This window comes from Typha angustifolia, chromosome 12 (assembly GCF_048772165.1).
Source record: "Typha angustifolia cultivar Huaian chromosome 12, ASM4877216v1, whole genome shotgun sequence".
Taxonomy (NCBI): Eukaryota; Viridiplantae; Streptophyta; class Magnoliopsida; order Poales; family Typhaceae; genus Typha; species Typha angustifolia.
The window spans coordinates 5,659,940-5,676,091 of record NC_133250.1 but is presented as its reverse complement, the minus strand read 5'-3'; the positions used below and the strand labels follow the sequence as shown (position 1 = coordinate 5,676,091).

The window sequence follows — 16,152 nt, the reverse complement described above, 5'->3', positions numbered from 1 at the left end:
TACACTTCGAACTTAAGAACTTATTAGTTTTCCATAGTTCAAACCAATGTGATACGACTCGGTCAGATTGGATCCACTCGTAACATTGGGTTTATAAGGATGAGTCTATTTATCTAGTTTGATTTTTGCTTGAAGAAATAAAAGCTTTTTGCCAGGAGGCATTCAAACGCCAAGAACCGTGCTCGAATGGGCCATGCAAACGCTTGCACGCGTTCACAAAAATAGAAAACATGATTTGCGTCTGCGCTCAGTGTTGGGTCTGTTGGTGGATCATTCTCTAAAGGTTAAGAAAAGCAAATGCCTTTGGGGAGAGCGTAAAGTAGAGTACCTCGGCCACATCATTTCAGCAAAGGGCGTGGCGGCCGACCCAAGCAAGGTGTCATGTATGCTTGAGTGGCCACGACCAACGACGGTTCATGAGTTGCAAGGGTTTTGAAACACCCACTTCCAAAAATTACGTGTTCCTCACGTGGAGAATTTCCACGTAATTCTCACGTAACCTGTCAGTGAAATAATCTCACAAAGTATCTGGCTAAGTCTAGAAATACAATAATAATCCAACAAATAATCCAAAGTTACAATATCACAAGCCTCAACAAGCCTCTAGGAATACAAGTCCATACACAAATTTAAACATTAAAACCCTTGTAGGGGCTATATCCAACTAAAAATAATAGAATAACAATACTAAATAGGGAAATGAATCTGCTACTCCTCGATATCCGCGTCCTCCATAATTAGCTCTGAAATATTTCCACCAAAATAGCGGTGAGCACGGGGCCCAGCAAGTATACCCCAATAGCAATCTATGAATATTGTATTGCATGATAAATGGAAATGCAAATCCATAAACATATCAAAAAAATGTGTACAATACAACTTTTAACAATTTTCATCATCATAGCTTAATTTCATAAAAATCCACACAGAAACTGAGTCATTAATGACATGTCTCACAAAGCCACATAAGTTAAAAGCCCAAACATGCCTGACGACGCTACATATGACTGGTTGTCTGTAGCCATCAGACTGAGGACCCTAGTCGTAGGCCCATCAACACCCTCTAGTAAATCATCGCACACAGCAGATTCATTACTTGTAGTTGAATCATAGCATAGAGCAGAATCATCGCATATTGCGGTTAAGAGCACACAACTCGATAGATGCCCTGACCCTGCGTCCTTGGGTATCGCTAGAACTATAACCCTACCTCTCAAATCATCTTTAATACTATCATACTAGACTAGTCTCTAACTATGGCAGTGTAATCACCTGAATGCTCCCCCAGCTAACGATCTCAGGTGTAAACCGCTAATATAATACTATATAATACACTCTACCCTTAACCTCGAGTTGAGTGAGTGAGAGGGACACTACCTAATTGGGACTCGTCTAATAATGATACGTGCACATGGTGCCATGACCTCTATTATTTATTATATCATGATCATCAAAATAACATGTATTATAAACAATGCATAGAGCCTATCATACATGTGCAAATAAGTAGTAAATAAAGCAAGTAAGAATTGACATGCAATTAACACAAATAAGAAATAACATGAATTATTGCAAGTAAGAAATGGCATGTAATTAATGCAGGTAAGAAATGACATGAGTATACATTATTCGTAGACTAATATAGGATTCTACTTGCCTAGAATATCTCTGGAATCCGTCTCACTCTCCTAATCAATCGGTCCCTCCTGAATTTCAAGATCCTCCCTGCATAGTAATGGATCTGTAAATTGAGATGAGGGAACTTCGGTTGGCTGCCGGCACCCCGGTGACCCGCTATCCGCGATGAGGTCTTCGGTGGCTCGGAAGAGAAAAGAAAGGAAGGGGTGGAAGAGCAAGAAGGAGAGGTTGCGAAGAGTCCAAAACTCAAAAGGAAAGGGATTTAAATAGGGATAAGGAGGAGAGGGGAGTGGAGTGGAGTTAGCTCCACTACGGCGCACTTCTCTCCCACCTCTTGCAACTAACTGCGAGAGGTAAAGGAGAAGGAGAAACAGTCAACGCACGCGCCTGGCGTGTGCACTAGCAGTTAGAGTGCATGCGCCTAGCATGTGCGCTAATTTTTTTTTTTTTATACATGGGTGTTACAGGTTCCTTGGACTAGCAGTGTACTACCGTAGATTTGTGGCAGGTTATGGGAAGATTGTGGCACCCCTCACTTCATTGCTGAAGGATGCCTTCTAGTGGACCGAGTTAGCAATGAAGGCATTTGAGGAGCTGAAGATCGCCATGGCAACCGTACCAGTGTTAGCACTACTCGATTTCACAAAGCCATTTGTGATTGAGTGCGACACATTCGGTCGGGAATTGGGGCTGTTTTTATGCAGTCCGGGAGACCTATTGCTTATCTCAGCAAGGTTTTATCAAAGAGGTCGCAACAGCTTTCTATATACGAGCGAGAGATGCTCGCTATCCTGCACGCGATGACCAAGTGAAGCCCATACTTGATTGGATGATGATTTGTGATCCGAACGGACCAATGGAGTTTGCCATTTTTCATGGGGCAGCGAATTCACACTCTAACACAGCAGAGATGGGTCACTAAATTGCTCGAATACAACTGTGAGTTGCAGTACAAGAAAGGGACAAAAAAATAGGGTGGCGGATGCCCTCTCGCGGCAGCCCACGTCCGTCGAGCTTGCAGCCTATTCAACACCTGTATTCCTTGCTTATTTGAGGACTGCCAACGCCGTAGATCCAAAGGTGTCCAGGTTGTTACACGAGCTGGAGAGTGATCGATCCCATGAGTCACCCTGAACTCTAGAGTAGAGGAGGACTGCTATTAGATCACGAGCACATCCAAGTACCCAGTGATGATGCCTTGCGAAGGTGACTCATGGATTTCTTCCATTCCACACCAAAGGTGAGACACGAGGGCCTCTTGAGGACCTACAAGAGGCTCTCAAAGAGTTGTACATGGGCTGGAATAAAAAAGGAGTTAAAGAGATTCATGCGGGATTGTGATATTTGTCAGCGGGCAAAGACCGATTCCTTGAGGCCGGTTGGACTTCTACAGCCTTTGCCCATTCTAAAGCGCATATGAGAGGATATCTCTATGGACTTCATTGAGGGACTACCTCCAGTGAGAGGGTATTATGTCATCTTTGTCGTGGTAGACATGCGGAGCAATTATGCTCATTTCTCAGCCCTAGAGCACTCATATTTGGTGAAGGCAATTGCAGAGGTGTTTATGCGTGACATGGCCAAGCTTCACAGCATGCCACGCTCGATCGTGTCCAACCGAGATAGGGTCTTCAACAGCGACTTCTAGATGAAGTACTTCACTCTTCAGGTGACTCGGTTAAACCTTAGTTTTGCTTACCACCCTCAGACAGATGGCCAGATCGAGGTGGTTAACAAAGGCATTGAGCAATATTTGCGCTGCTTTGTCGAAGAGCGTTCAGGGAGATGGCACGATTACCTTTCTTGGGCGGAGTGGTCATACAACACTGCGTTTCACACCAGCATAGGGATGACACCCTTTGAAGTAGTGTATGGCAGACCCCCACCCTCCTTATAGACATATGACTTAGAGGCAACATTGCTGCGAACGGAGGCCGATCTAGAGTTGATAAATCGAGACGCGACCTTACGGAGGCTTAGGACCCACATGGCAGTGGCACAAAACTGCATGAAGCAAATCTACGACTGTTGTCACCGTGAGTTAGAGTTTACGGTCGGAGATCTTGTGTTTGTACGCGTTTAGCCTTATTGACAAGTGACGCTGAGACCAGTGCGCAACCAAAAGCTACTACTTTGGGCCCTTTCATATATTGGAGCAAGTTGGCCTAGTTGCATACAGATTGGAGCTTCCCAAGGAATTGTGGGTGCATCCCATATTCTATGTGTCCTTGCTGCGAGCTCGAGTAGGCGTCGACCAGATGATGGGGTCGGATATATATCGAAACCGATTAAAGAGCTGAGAGCTCTAGAGCTAGTTCGTGTACTGGCTAGATGTAGGAGATGTCGAGCATGACGGCTAAAGGCAGAGATCCTGGTGGAGTGGCTTGGCAAGCTGTTTAATGAGTCTACATGTGAGCTTGAATTAGACATCATTGATCGTTTCCCTTATTTCACACCTTGAGGACAAGGTGGTGGAAGCATGGTGGATTGATATGACTAGGATTGAACCTAGTTATCTCAAGCTAAGTTTCTTTTATTTCTTTTTGAAATAAAAATTTTCTGATGGTCGCATTCAAACACAAGGAATCGCATTCAAACGTCTGCATACGTTCGTAAATATAACGAACGTGTTTAGCATGTTCGAATGCCCCAAATCAAATGCCTGCATACGTTCGCAAACACAGTGAACGCATTTAGCGCGCTCGAACGCGATCGACGAATCTGCACTCTTTCTAGGGCTTTATTTTGACTATTTTGCTTGTTAGGTTAACCTCTAAATATGTGGAAGGCAACCTTATGATCATTCTTGAATGAATTGAGTTCTTTCCCCCAAATCTTCTCCTCTCCTTCTCTCTCGTTCTCTCCCACCACGGCTATGCCGTCTCTAATCTCCCTGTTTGGCCTATCCCCCTAGACCCATAGAAAAGGCCCCCTTCTTCCTCTTCTTCTACTCTCCTTTATACCCAAATATTTTATATTGACATCAAGATCACATCAATATGACGCAAGCCAACTCAGCTAGGCTGATCCAGTCGATTAGGGACGCTATATAGTCTATAATGGAACCCTAATAAGGAATTGAATGAATGATAATTTTGACCCAAGTCCCTCTCTCCCTCAATCTTTCCCTCTTGTGCAACCTCCCTCTTTCTTATTGAGGTTCATCCTCAGCCTTGGCCATTGACTATCACCATTCCCTTATGTCATATTGTCCCCTTTCGTCTCTAAGAGTACGGTCCACTTCTCTCCGTTCATCTAACTTTATTCTTTACCCCACTACCACAACCATCTTGCACCTTCCATAACCCTAACCCTAACCACAACTCTATTATCCACCTTCTACGTCCATCTCACCACCCCTAGCTTTTGGTTAAATTATTTATCATATCTCTCGATCTACTCATCTGATAAATGTGATTCTAGTTGCGTTGGATCCCTAATTTCCAAAAGGCCAACATATCATAATTTGAAGTCTTTTGGATGGATATATTGTTTAGCATTCATCTCCAAAATTGTGCTTCCAAATCTGCCTAGAGCTGGTTCTTTGTTGCGCAAAGTTAGATTTAATTAATTAAAACATTCTAACTTATTAGGACTCTAACTAAATTATGTAAGCATATAAGATAGACTTAATTTATCAAGCCCAATATCCTCATGATGTGATTCGCTCTAACCTGGTTCACATCAATTATCATGAATATGAAGCCTCGCTACAAAAGCGGACTGCTCATACTTAATAATATCTGGCAGGAGAATCTTAATACAATTTGCTAGTAATTTTGCCAAGATCCAATATATGACATTGCAGAGGGCAATTGGTCGGTGGTCCACGACCTTAGTCGGGCAGGAATGCTTGGAAATAAAGGTTAAAAATGTTTGTGAAGGAGAGATAAGAATAATTTTGAAAATATTGGAAGTCTTTTAAAACATCACTATTTAAAATATCCCAATATTCTTCAAAAATAAAATTTCATAGGAAAAACAGTCAAAAGAAGGTACCTTGCCCGCCGGCATCAACCTAACAGTCAATCTGACCTCTGCATCCATTATGGGCCTAAGAAGGTCATCATAGCAGATAGGATTAAGCCCCGGGAGGGAGGGCCAATTCTTAGAGCCAAGCAAACCAGAATCATGACATCAATGGACGAACAGAAGTCGACAAATTCATTGGCGATTTTATCCGGATCTTAGAGAATAACATTTTCTAAAATCTCTAAAGACTTAGTCAGGTTTTTTTTATGTTTGATTTTAGCCATTAGATGAAAGAAATGAGTATTGGCAAATCCCTCTTTAATCTTGCTAATCCGAGCCTTGCTCTACAACGTAAAGTTAACTTGCCTTAGGAGAGCTACGGAATAACAGTTAAGGTAGGCCAAGGATCGACTCTCTACTTCACTGAGAGGAGAATTATTTTTCCTTGTCCTCCAAATCCGAAATGGTAGCCTGCACCCTAGATTATTTTGGACAAATTTATAAAGAGCAGATCAAATGGAGGCAAAGATCAAAATGCAGTAGCTTAAAAAGGGGGAATTTCAATATATACTACCCTTCTTTGTAAGATTGCTAATGGGTAAAGGAGGAAAACATGCTTTTCTATTTTCACTTTGCTAATGATGAGGATTTGGTTACTGATCAGCAGTAGATAAATAATCACATTACAACTTTTTACAAAAAATTGTTTAGTACTATTCGTGATTTGAGGCTGTAGATTAAGAGTGGTATGTCGAGTAATTCTATGAATTTGTCTGCAAAGGAGGCTGATAATTAGTGAAGAGGAGGTGAAGACCGTTGTTTTTCAAATGGGTCTGATAAGGCCCTGGCCCTTATAGCTTTTATATGAAATTTTACCAAACCTTTGGGAATCTAATATATGAAGTACTTGATGAATATACACAGAGGCTGGTATGAAGGGTGCTTCAAAATTCACTTCTTGAATTATGCTATGATTTATTTAATCCATATAAAATAAGGTCCTAAATAGTAAGGAATTACAGATTAATCATCATTAATAACAGTTATAAATTTTTTATGAAAGTTCTAAAACCGACTGAGTCAATAAACTAAGTAGTGAAGCTCAAAATGCTTTAATAAAGAGTAGGTATGTTTTAGATTGCATGGTCAGACTACATAAGGTTGTACAATGTCAAGGAAAAGAAAGAGGGGTTTTAAGTTGAGGCTGGATTTTGAAGAAGGCGTATGACAATGTTAGATGGGATTACCTGGTGCAAGAACGGGCTTAGGCAGGGTGACTCATTAGTACTTTTTTTTTGTTTTTATTGCCGATGGGTTAAATAGGATGTTAGACAAAGCTAAACAAGGAGGGTTGCTTTTGGAGCTAAGTGTTTATTTCGTTAATGAAGATATTATAAACTCAAAGTATGCTAATGACACTTATTTTTCATTGACCGATGAGAAGGAAGCTATAATTCTGAAATTTATTCTCTTTTATTTTGAGGGTTCTGTGCTAAAGATTAATTTTAATAAGAGCTCTTTGATATATCTGGATAGTGTTGATGGTGAAGGGAAAAATTTGCTGTATCTGATGAACTCCAAGAATCTTTTGCTTATAAATTATTTGGGTTTGCTACTGTATAATAATAAACATAGAAAATAAGGCAGACATCTATTGATTGAAAAAGTTGAAAAGAGGCTTGTGGGTTAGAAGGACAAACTTCTTTCTCTTAGAGGAAGGATTACCTTAATTAATTCTATATTAAGTTCCATTTATCTATATATATCTCCTTTACCATGCTGAGGTGGATTTGCGTATGGGACTTAGGGAGGAGAAAAAAGAATATCACTTGGCAAATGGATTTGCAACAAGGAGTTTGGTGGCTTGGGCATACTAAAAGAAGTGGTGTTGCAAACTTTTATCTTCTGAGAATCAGTTATGGGGTTAGCAGATGAAAATAATTAATCCTATGCACTAGGTCTTTAGATCTCTTATTAGCAGATTGAAAGTTCTTGTTTTTCCTATCCGACCCAGGTGGACTAAATACACGAAACGACATTGTTCACCAACATTTTTGCTCTTTCGGAATCCCTTACTCCTACCAGCCACCCAGATATCACTAAGGGCCTTTGAGGTTGTAAAATTTCTCCAAAAGACTAGCACATTTCAGAACACTATTGATATTTCGACATCTCAAAAAGAAATGAGAAACACACACTTCCTTCCCATAGTAAATGCATTTTGGAATTCCTATCCAGCTCCTCTTTTATCACATTATCTTTAAGAAAAATTCTATCATTGCAGGCTAACTATAAGAAAGCTTTAACTTTTACTAGAATATACATCTTCCACAACCCCATTATCACCCTGGAGGTTCTACCACCATTTGTAAGAAATCTATACAAAGATTTAATTGTGAAAATGCAAGAGGACTGAAACCTCCAGTTCTGTCATTTTCACTCTCTCCGTGACCCTAATTTTGAGATTACCACTGAAACAAATTCTGTTCCTCAGCCCGTAAACACTCATTCAAATTCCATCTGTAAGAAAGATGTCAATCATTACCAGACAAGTATCCCAAGCAATGTCAAACAAGTTAAGGAACCTCGTGGCCAATGAACACTCCCCAAACCAAATATTAGTCCAAAACTTTAACTTCCACCGGCCAATCTAGCTTTTAATCACAGGACCAGTCCCTCTAAAAAGGTGAAACTTTGTGTGACACTAGCAATATAAAATCTTGCTTGTTCAATCTTTTGTAATATCTATAACAGGACCTGCTTGTTTGCGTTTATCTTTGTAATCTTGTATCTGGATATTTGGTCGAACCTTTTTGATTGTTGGAAGTTGTGGTCTGTAACTATTTTTGATTGGTTGTGATACTCTCTGCTTAGTTTGGTTATAGCTTTTAGTCTGTAGTGTTGTATTGTGGTCTTCTTCTGGTGGTTGTCACTTTCTGGAATAGCTCGTTTGCTGCCTTCATCTTTGTGGTAGGGCATGTTGTGTTTATTGTATTTCGTAATGAAACTAAGCCTGTTGGCTTTTACCCTCACACCTGTGAAGCCCAACCCAGCTCAAACTCGTGCATATAGTTACAATTATTTATTCATGTAATATAAAGGGATACAGCACATAAACAAAGAGCTAATTGAAGTGATTACAGCTGATGGTCCACTTCAAAGCTCGACTTTGATAGTCTAATATACCAAGGAAAAGGGGTGTACAAAGGATGGCATAATGTAGGCAAGTTATTCTTGTTGGATTTGCTATTTTTCCAGGCTCCATGAAAGTTTACATCTTGGATTGCATGCGACTCAGTGTTGCTTCTATTGTGCCATGTGGCTCATCAATTGGCAGATAAACATCGTCAGCAAACTGTTACACATCAAGAAAGTCAAGACTGATATACAGGACTCTGAAGTTGCAAAATGGACATTTAGCTAATCATTTCATTTCTGTTTAAATGTGCAAGAAATGGTGGTCGTCGACAAATGAACATCTTACTATCGCAAGTTAAAAGAACTCGACACATAGCTCTGAGACGGTTGTACATGAATTACATATATTTAAAATATGTGATACATTCATTGATGACACATCAACTTAATCTCTTGCTTTACTAGAGGTTTTGATCACATTAAAACTTTTCAAGGATCTTCCCACTGAATAAAGGTATCTTTTATGATTTTCTTTTTCATTGATTGCTAAATGAGTTCTTCCACAAGATCAATTGCAACTCACAATTAATAAAAAATTGACGGGACCTATGAAAGAACCATGGATCTCACCTTCACCATGTCTGGGTTTTCTTTGCTTGACAACTTGAGGGGTAAAAAGTGAAGGTTTGGCATTCTAAGATGAATTGACGCTATATCTGAGTACCTGAAAACAATACCATATGGTGAAGGGGTTAAATCATTGCAGATAGAACCTTTCATTCAGAATGCGAGATCCAGTGAACACAGAAAACCAAAACACCAACTTGTTAAGAACTGCCTTTGCCATGAGGTAGAGTGTGTTCTGGACAGATGGGCTGTAAACCCCCATATCAGAGGAGCCAAAGAATGTGTCTGCCATAATTTTCTTCACATCTTGGAATCTCTGAGTGAAGCAAAACGGCTTGGATGGAACCTGAGAAATGTGTTGAAAACTATACCTGCATTTACGGCAACCAAAAAGAAACATATGATAAAAAATAAAAACTACATAGTGTGCTATTAAAGAAAGCAAACAGGACTACACTAGTAGTGTGTGATCCCTACTGCTCTTTTTGTAAAATCTTCATAAACAAAGTGTCAATGTTCTATGATTTGGTATTTTTGATAGGCCTGCTTACTTTCAGACAACACCGAATTCAATTTACATATCAGCAAATCTTTATGCAAATTCATAACTTTGTTTTGATATATAATGAGAACAGTAGCATCAATTTTCTCATCAAGTAGTTCTACATGCTTTAATTGTAATATATCAAGAAGATGATCTTTATTTTAATTAGTCTATCAATATGCCAGATGTAGAGTTCTTAACGACTTCCACTTTCTTATATATATATATATATGTTACAAATATGACTACCAAGAAGAAGCATCTATAAAGCTTAAGGCTTCTAACATAAGAAATCCCACAGTTATGTATACAAAAGTAAGACCTCCATGAAGTCGTGACTTCTGTTGCGACCATCCTTTCCCTTGTCTCTGGGAGGAGTGTGTACTGATCCCTCACAAATCCTTCAAAACCTGACTGCAATAGCACACAAGTAAATAATGCCATATTTAGTTGAGCAACCGAGGATTTCATTTAAATATTGATTCTGATTGCTCGAGAACTATTGATTTGGTTACGATCCAAATTAAAAAAAAAAAAGAGAATGGAATGATCAATGTTGGTCAATAACAACTATATCTATCAGAGAAATACATGGTGCTAATAAACTAATTCAAGGAGTCACAAACTGAACTGTCCATGGTGTGAAATGAAATCTTCTTCTCCAAAAGATAAGTTATATGAACTCAATACTTAAGTATGCTTATTGTAAAAGTCAAGTTTACTGAGGTAAACCATTTTTCCTCTTACCATCGCTGTAATGACTCCACTAATCTTGTTGAGTAATGTTTACATATATTCATTCAACTTATACATTGTACTTTCCAAGAGTATACAAGTAGTCAAGTATGATAGGTTTCTCTTGTTGGGCGATCAGAAGAATTACAGCATCTAATTGAGATATTATGGGAAACCTCAGCTAGTAGATTACCCCCCAACCATGTAAAAGATATTCATTTAATCTTGAGTTTTCTGCCTAAATTTTCGATAATCTAACCTAAAGACTAATCAGCAGTAAATGCCAAGAAAAAAAAGATTGAAAGGTACAACTTTTGATCTGTTACTACAATGCAACATAGTACAGTAAATTCCCTTTCCTATCTATTAGAAGACCTCAAACCTGCAAACATTTTAATAATGCTAATGTCAGAAGCATTATTACATGATAGAGAACTTTAGGACAATATGGATTGTTTTACAAAACTTCCAAAATATTACCTGAGTTGTTTTTAGCAGAGAAAGCTTCTGAATTCCAGAAGATAAACTTAAGGCACCGCACTTTTTCACTGTGACTTCGGTAGTGTGCATCTCAGTCCCAAGCTTAAATCCTAAATCCATGGACAAGAGTTTGAGTTCATTTTTTATATGCTGGAACAAAGTATTTACCTACTGGCTATTAACATTACTTGTCATCACATGCTTGCCAAGTAGCAGATATATTCTGTTGAAAGAGTTATTTCTTAATCGCATAAAACAAAGGTGAACAAAGATGCTTTCCGCACTATAATACCACTTTATGATATATATATGATATGACCGTGGTCCCATGATATTAAATAGGTGACTATGTCCACTAAGGCTTAATAACAGATTGTTGGCCCTAATATTCTCATCATAAAATCCTTCCCAAAATTGACCCTGATCCATGATGTAGCATGGGTTTCTGTTGATTCAGCACTTAGCATGGGTACTGAGTTATGGCCTCTCTCGGGCCATATACCATATTCATGTAATCTCTTTTAATTTATCAATTTCAAATGCTGAATTCAACCAAAACAAGTCCTTTTTTTCTATAGTTAATAGATGATCCGCTTTACCAACTAAAACACCAAATGAAACATTTCAATGATAAAATCACAAGATAAACTCAAACAAGTAAAATTGAACATGAGGAGCATTAAATTAGCAAACCATGTGTATGTGGTCGGCCATCCACAACAACACGCTCCCAAGGCTTCTCAACTATCCTAACCTCAGCAGCCGAGACCTATACAAACATAAACGCATTAAAATCCCACCTTTCCTCAGAAATTTCTCAACCAGACTATATCTTTCCTCACAAATTTCTCATCCAGAATATAAAAAGAACAAGAAATTTGAACCATATTAAAGCGGGGAAAAAAAACCTCACCTGCGGATAAAATGACGAAAAATGCCTTGCAAGAAGAATCGCGAATCCCTCCATCGATATAACCTCGCCACACTCCTTCGCCTTCACATACACCTTCAAGTCGACCAGAAGCATTAGATAAATTCAAGAGAAAGACTTGAAAATTGCAAATACAATATATATATCTTACTGTGTTCTTAATGGAATCGGTGGCGACGATGGCGGAGTTGTCGCCGGAAGTGAAGGCGGGAAGACAATCGGAGTAGAGGCTCACATCGACATTCCACTCAACGATGAGATCACCGCCGTTGATCCGACGCCAAACCCTAGACACCCTAACCCGACTCTTCCCATGCCTTTGATCGATCTTGAAGCCGTCTGCCATAGAGAATAGATTTGATCTGTTCTCCTTCTCTGTTTTCGCCTACTGCCTTGTTCCCTTAATCTTTGTTTTTTTTTTTTGGTGAAATGGACTACCCTGTTCCCTTCTTTTTTTTGTGAGTAGAGCCCTGTTTCCTTTTTTATATACGAATACTCGGAGTAGATAGTAAAGGATCTACTGCGATCCTCCATGTGGAAATGTTCTCCATTCGCCTCTCACAACCCGCCAAGTACGATAGATTCTAGTGTCCTATGGCACTTCGAGAGTGGATTAGGGGGAGTAGAAGTACTGCCCACAGTTTTTTATGCTACAATACGAAGAAAGACAAGTCTGAGGATAACTCACACAAGTTTCTTCCAATATTTTTCAAACGATCTACTTTTCAAATATATTAATGAAACATACAATTTTTTAAAGTAGAAAGTCGGTCAATCTTATCCACAAACAAATACTGCGGGGCGATCTGCACTATAAATTCAAAAGCAATCGCATTCCTACCTATTTTAAGTTTTCTTTCCACCTTCACCAAACTTTTTTGATAAAATGCCACAATTGCCCTTGCAATAATTTGAGAATATCTCAATGCTTTCAACGCTGAGTGATTTCATAACCTTCAAATTTTTTTTCTAACTCATTTTCTCCGTCGATCTTTCTCCAAATTGTAAATTATCAATATTCCTAATTTGGTGATAAAAAAAACTCAAATTTTCTCAAACTTTTCAAAGCAGTCATTTCTTCTTCACAATTTTAATCTTTTTCCTATCTAGTGACAAGAAGCTCAAGCATGCTTGAATTAAGGCCTTGCAAACCTTATCTTTGTTGTCCATAAAAAAACTAGGTTTGTCTCAAAGGTGCTTATCCTCCATAGACATTTTTTTTTGTTGATCTCCGCATCAACTTCTCTTGTAATTGTTCACTTTGATGATCTTAATTCTTTTATATATTTACACTGGCTATCATTATCTCTAGTTCTATTTTCTCTTTTCTGTTGTTTGAGATAACTTTACAAATATTTGTAAATATTGAGGTAAGCCCTATGAGGTTATAAATTATAAAGATTGCTAACAATAATGAATATTTAGAAATTTAGATTTATCGGATAGTTCCATATTGTCGATGTAAAAGATATAACTTTCTAGGTTATCATATAGTAGTTTCACATGTATTCTCTTTGTTAGAGTTAGAATTTGCAGTGCAATAGTTCTTTCGATCTATATAAAAGGCAGTGCTATCAACCATTCTGATTTTATTAATTTCCTTTTTATTTTAGTTTTTTATTTTTTCGTACTGAACAACCTCCAAATAAAATATTATGATAAAAAGACCAAAGTTTTCGGATCTAGCCTTATTGCTATATAAACATATTGTTTTTAATTTTGCCGTCAATATATATACATTAATGAAAAAACAAAACTAGCCTTTCTTAGATTTTTGAGGTATAATTCATATGGATGGATGCACTACAGCTGACTAAATAGTGTCAAAAATGTAGAAAGAATATAACTTATATGATATGTATTTGAGCATACATTTAATTGGGGAATCCATAGGTATATAAATGGAATACATAGATATATTTTATAATTCATAATTACTTAGAAATATTGTGTAGGCACAATGGGCACACAATTAGATGTGTGGATTATGACACCAGCTATTTATTGCCCCTCCAAAGAATCTTCAATGATCGGTCTCATGACTTGCCATTTGAAAAGTTTTCTTTATCCAAAAGTGATATAACTCGCAAGAATAAACTAGTAGATGTTTATTGTTTATCAATATAGCTTGTTGTTGATGAAATCTTTTTCTATAGAGTAGGTTGCAACATTTCTTTATGGCATAAAGTGGCACACCAGTGACATTCTTAGAAGTTGATCCGACTATGCTTCTTGTAGAAGTTATTGCGGAATTATAATTGATAGAGATGAAAGAAGAAAATATGATCGTAAGAGGTTAAGAAAGAGAGGGTCCAAGCAAACCCACCCCAACCACAACTATTAGGCTAAGACAACCAGCATCTCACTTGAAAGCTTTTCATGAAAGAAGATTATTAGAGGAATCAAACCCATATATTGGTTTTTTGTAATGAAAGTTAATTTTATTAGACAATGAAATTGTATTAAGAATAATTTAGAGTATGTGGAACAACAAAATTTTATTTTGACATACAACACTAGAGTATTTCTAATACGACTCAATCGAATTGAATCCATTCGCGGCACATTGGGTTTATTAGGATGAGCTTATCTATCTAATTTGATTTCTTGCATTTCTTTTTGGCAGCTGCCCTGTTTGTTGAGCCATAAACTCAAGTACCTACTAAATATAGACTCAACTTGTTAATTGGTTAATGAAGTCTAGCCAAGTCAATTAATTATTTTAGTCAAGTCATAAGATATATTGTGAACTCAAGTTCAACTCGATTTAGTGGAGTGGTATTGGTTGATCGAGTCCTTATTTAGGTTGGTCTAGGGTTAGCCTCTATAAATATGTGGAGGAAACCCTAATTTGATTATGATCTGATTATTGGAGCATTTTTGCCCCCTTTCTCTCTCTCTCTAGTCGTCGGCTCTCCTTCCTCCTCTTGTGTTGCCCACCATGCCATCACTCCATTGGTTCAGTCTCTCCTTGCTTCTAGTCCCCCTCTTTTGTATCATTTACTCATTCTAATCTCTCTATCTTACAATCATGATATAACTTACTGGAGTCTTTTCTTATTGTACTTGTTATTTATTTTAAAAAAAATAAGGTTTCTGTATGTTGCATTCGAATGTAGGAAGAGGCTCATTCGAACGCCCTTGCGAACGCCTATAGGCATTCACATCAACAGAGAACGCAAATTGTGTCTTCGATCGTGCTCGGCCGTGTTCGAATGCCCGCGTGCGAACGCTTGCATATGTTCACATCGATAGAAAACGTAATTTGTGCGTTCAAACACGATCGACGAGAATCCACTGTTTCTAGAGTTAATAATTATCATTTTGGGCTTGTTTAGTTAGCCTCTTAAAGTATGGATGGCAACAAAAAAATTATGATGAATGAATTGATTTTTATCTCCTTTCTATTCTCTCTACCCTAATCTCCCTTCCCCTTCCTTTAAGCCCTAGATGTGCGCCATCTCGACATCGGTGTTCTTCTAACCTCCCTCATCTATCAAGTCCTCTCTCCTCGGGATCTCGGCCATTTCTCCTCCTTCATCCTTATTCCATAAACTCCACAAACCACCCACTCTCATCTCCATTATCATCCCTAACCTTATCCTCGCCTACACTCGTCACTACCACCATCACCCCCACTCTTGCATATTTTCGTCTCAATTGCAGTTTGAATTTACGAAAGGCATAAATACCAAAAACGTAAATCAGGAAGTTACAGATCGACCTCCACTAGTTTCATAATTTTCCGACTACAAAAGAATATCTAGTGAATAGTTTACCTCGGCTGCACGGGCTGCATTCCCATAACTGATCCAGATATTGAAGAGGACGTCTTGTTTTTATCAAATCGATCTCCCCTCGAAAGGTTTAATCGTCTTTAATCGTCTCACAACTGATTCTGGACAAAATTTATATGGAACTTTCGAAGGATATTTTGGAAAATATGTTGTTTCTTTTAAAGAGAGTGATAGGTTATGAAATGATTCATTCTAGATCTAGATTTATTGTAGGAAGCAGTCTGCGCAATCGAGGGACAATATTGACCAAATATTCTTCTATAGTCAAAAAATTACGAAACCAAGTGGGA

General features: G+C 38.2%; 1 protein-coding gene across 1 annotated transcript; it reads right to left on the bottom strand.

Moving 5' to 3' along the window:
* Positions 1-8,679: 8,679 nt before the first annotated feature.
* Positions 8,680-12,535, bottom strand: LOC140772527 (uricase). The gene is made up of 8 exons (XM_073114642.1): positions 12,217-12,535; positions 12,048-12,140; positions 11,828-11,903; positions 11,135-11,244; positions 10,242-10,333; positions 9,573-9,746; positions 9,379-9,472; positions 8,680-8,965 (listed from the first exon to the last, which is right to left on the bottom strand). Exons 1-8 carry the CDS (start codon positions 12,409-12,411, stop codon positions 8,882-8,884), a joined length of 918 nt encoding a protein of 305 aa, XP_072970743.1. The 5' UTR covers positions 12,412-12,535; the 3' UTR covers positions 8,680-8,881.
* Between the last annotated feature and the right edge of the window lie 3,617 nt (positions 12,536-16,152).

Coding starts and splice junctions, on each gene's coding strand:
- LOC140772527 (XM_073114642.1), bottom strand. CDS start 12,411: ATGGCAGACGGCTTCAAGATCGATCAAAGGCATGGGAAGAGTCGGGTT. Junction 10,334..11,134: donor CTCTGCTAAAAACAACTCAG/GTAATATTTTGG, acceptor GTGCTATTGCAG/TCAGGTTTTGAAGGATTTGT. Junction 8,966..9,378: donor AAAACCCAGACATGGTGAAG/GTGAGATCCATG, acceptor GATGTGTAACAG/TTTGCTGACGATGTTTATCT.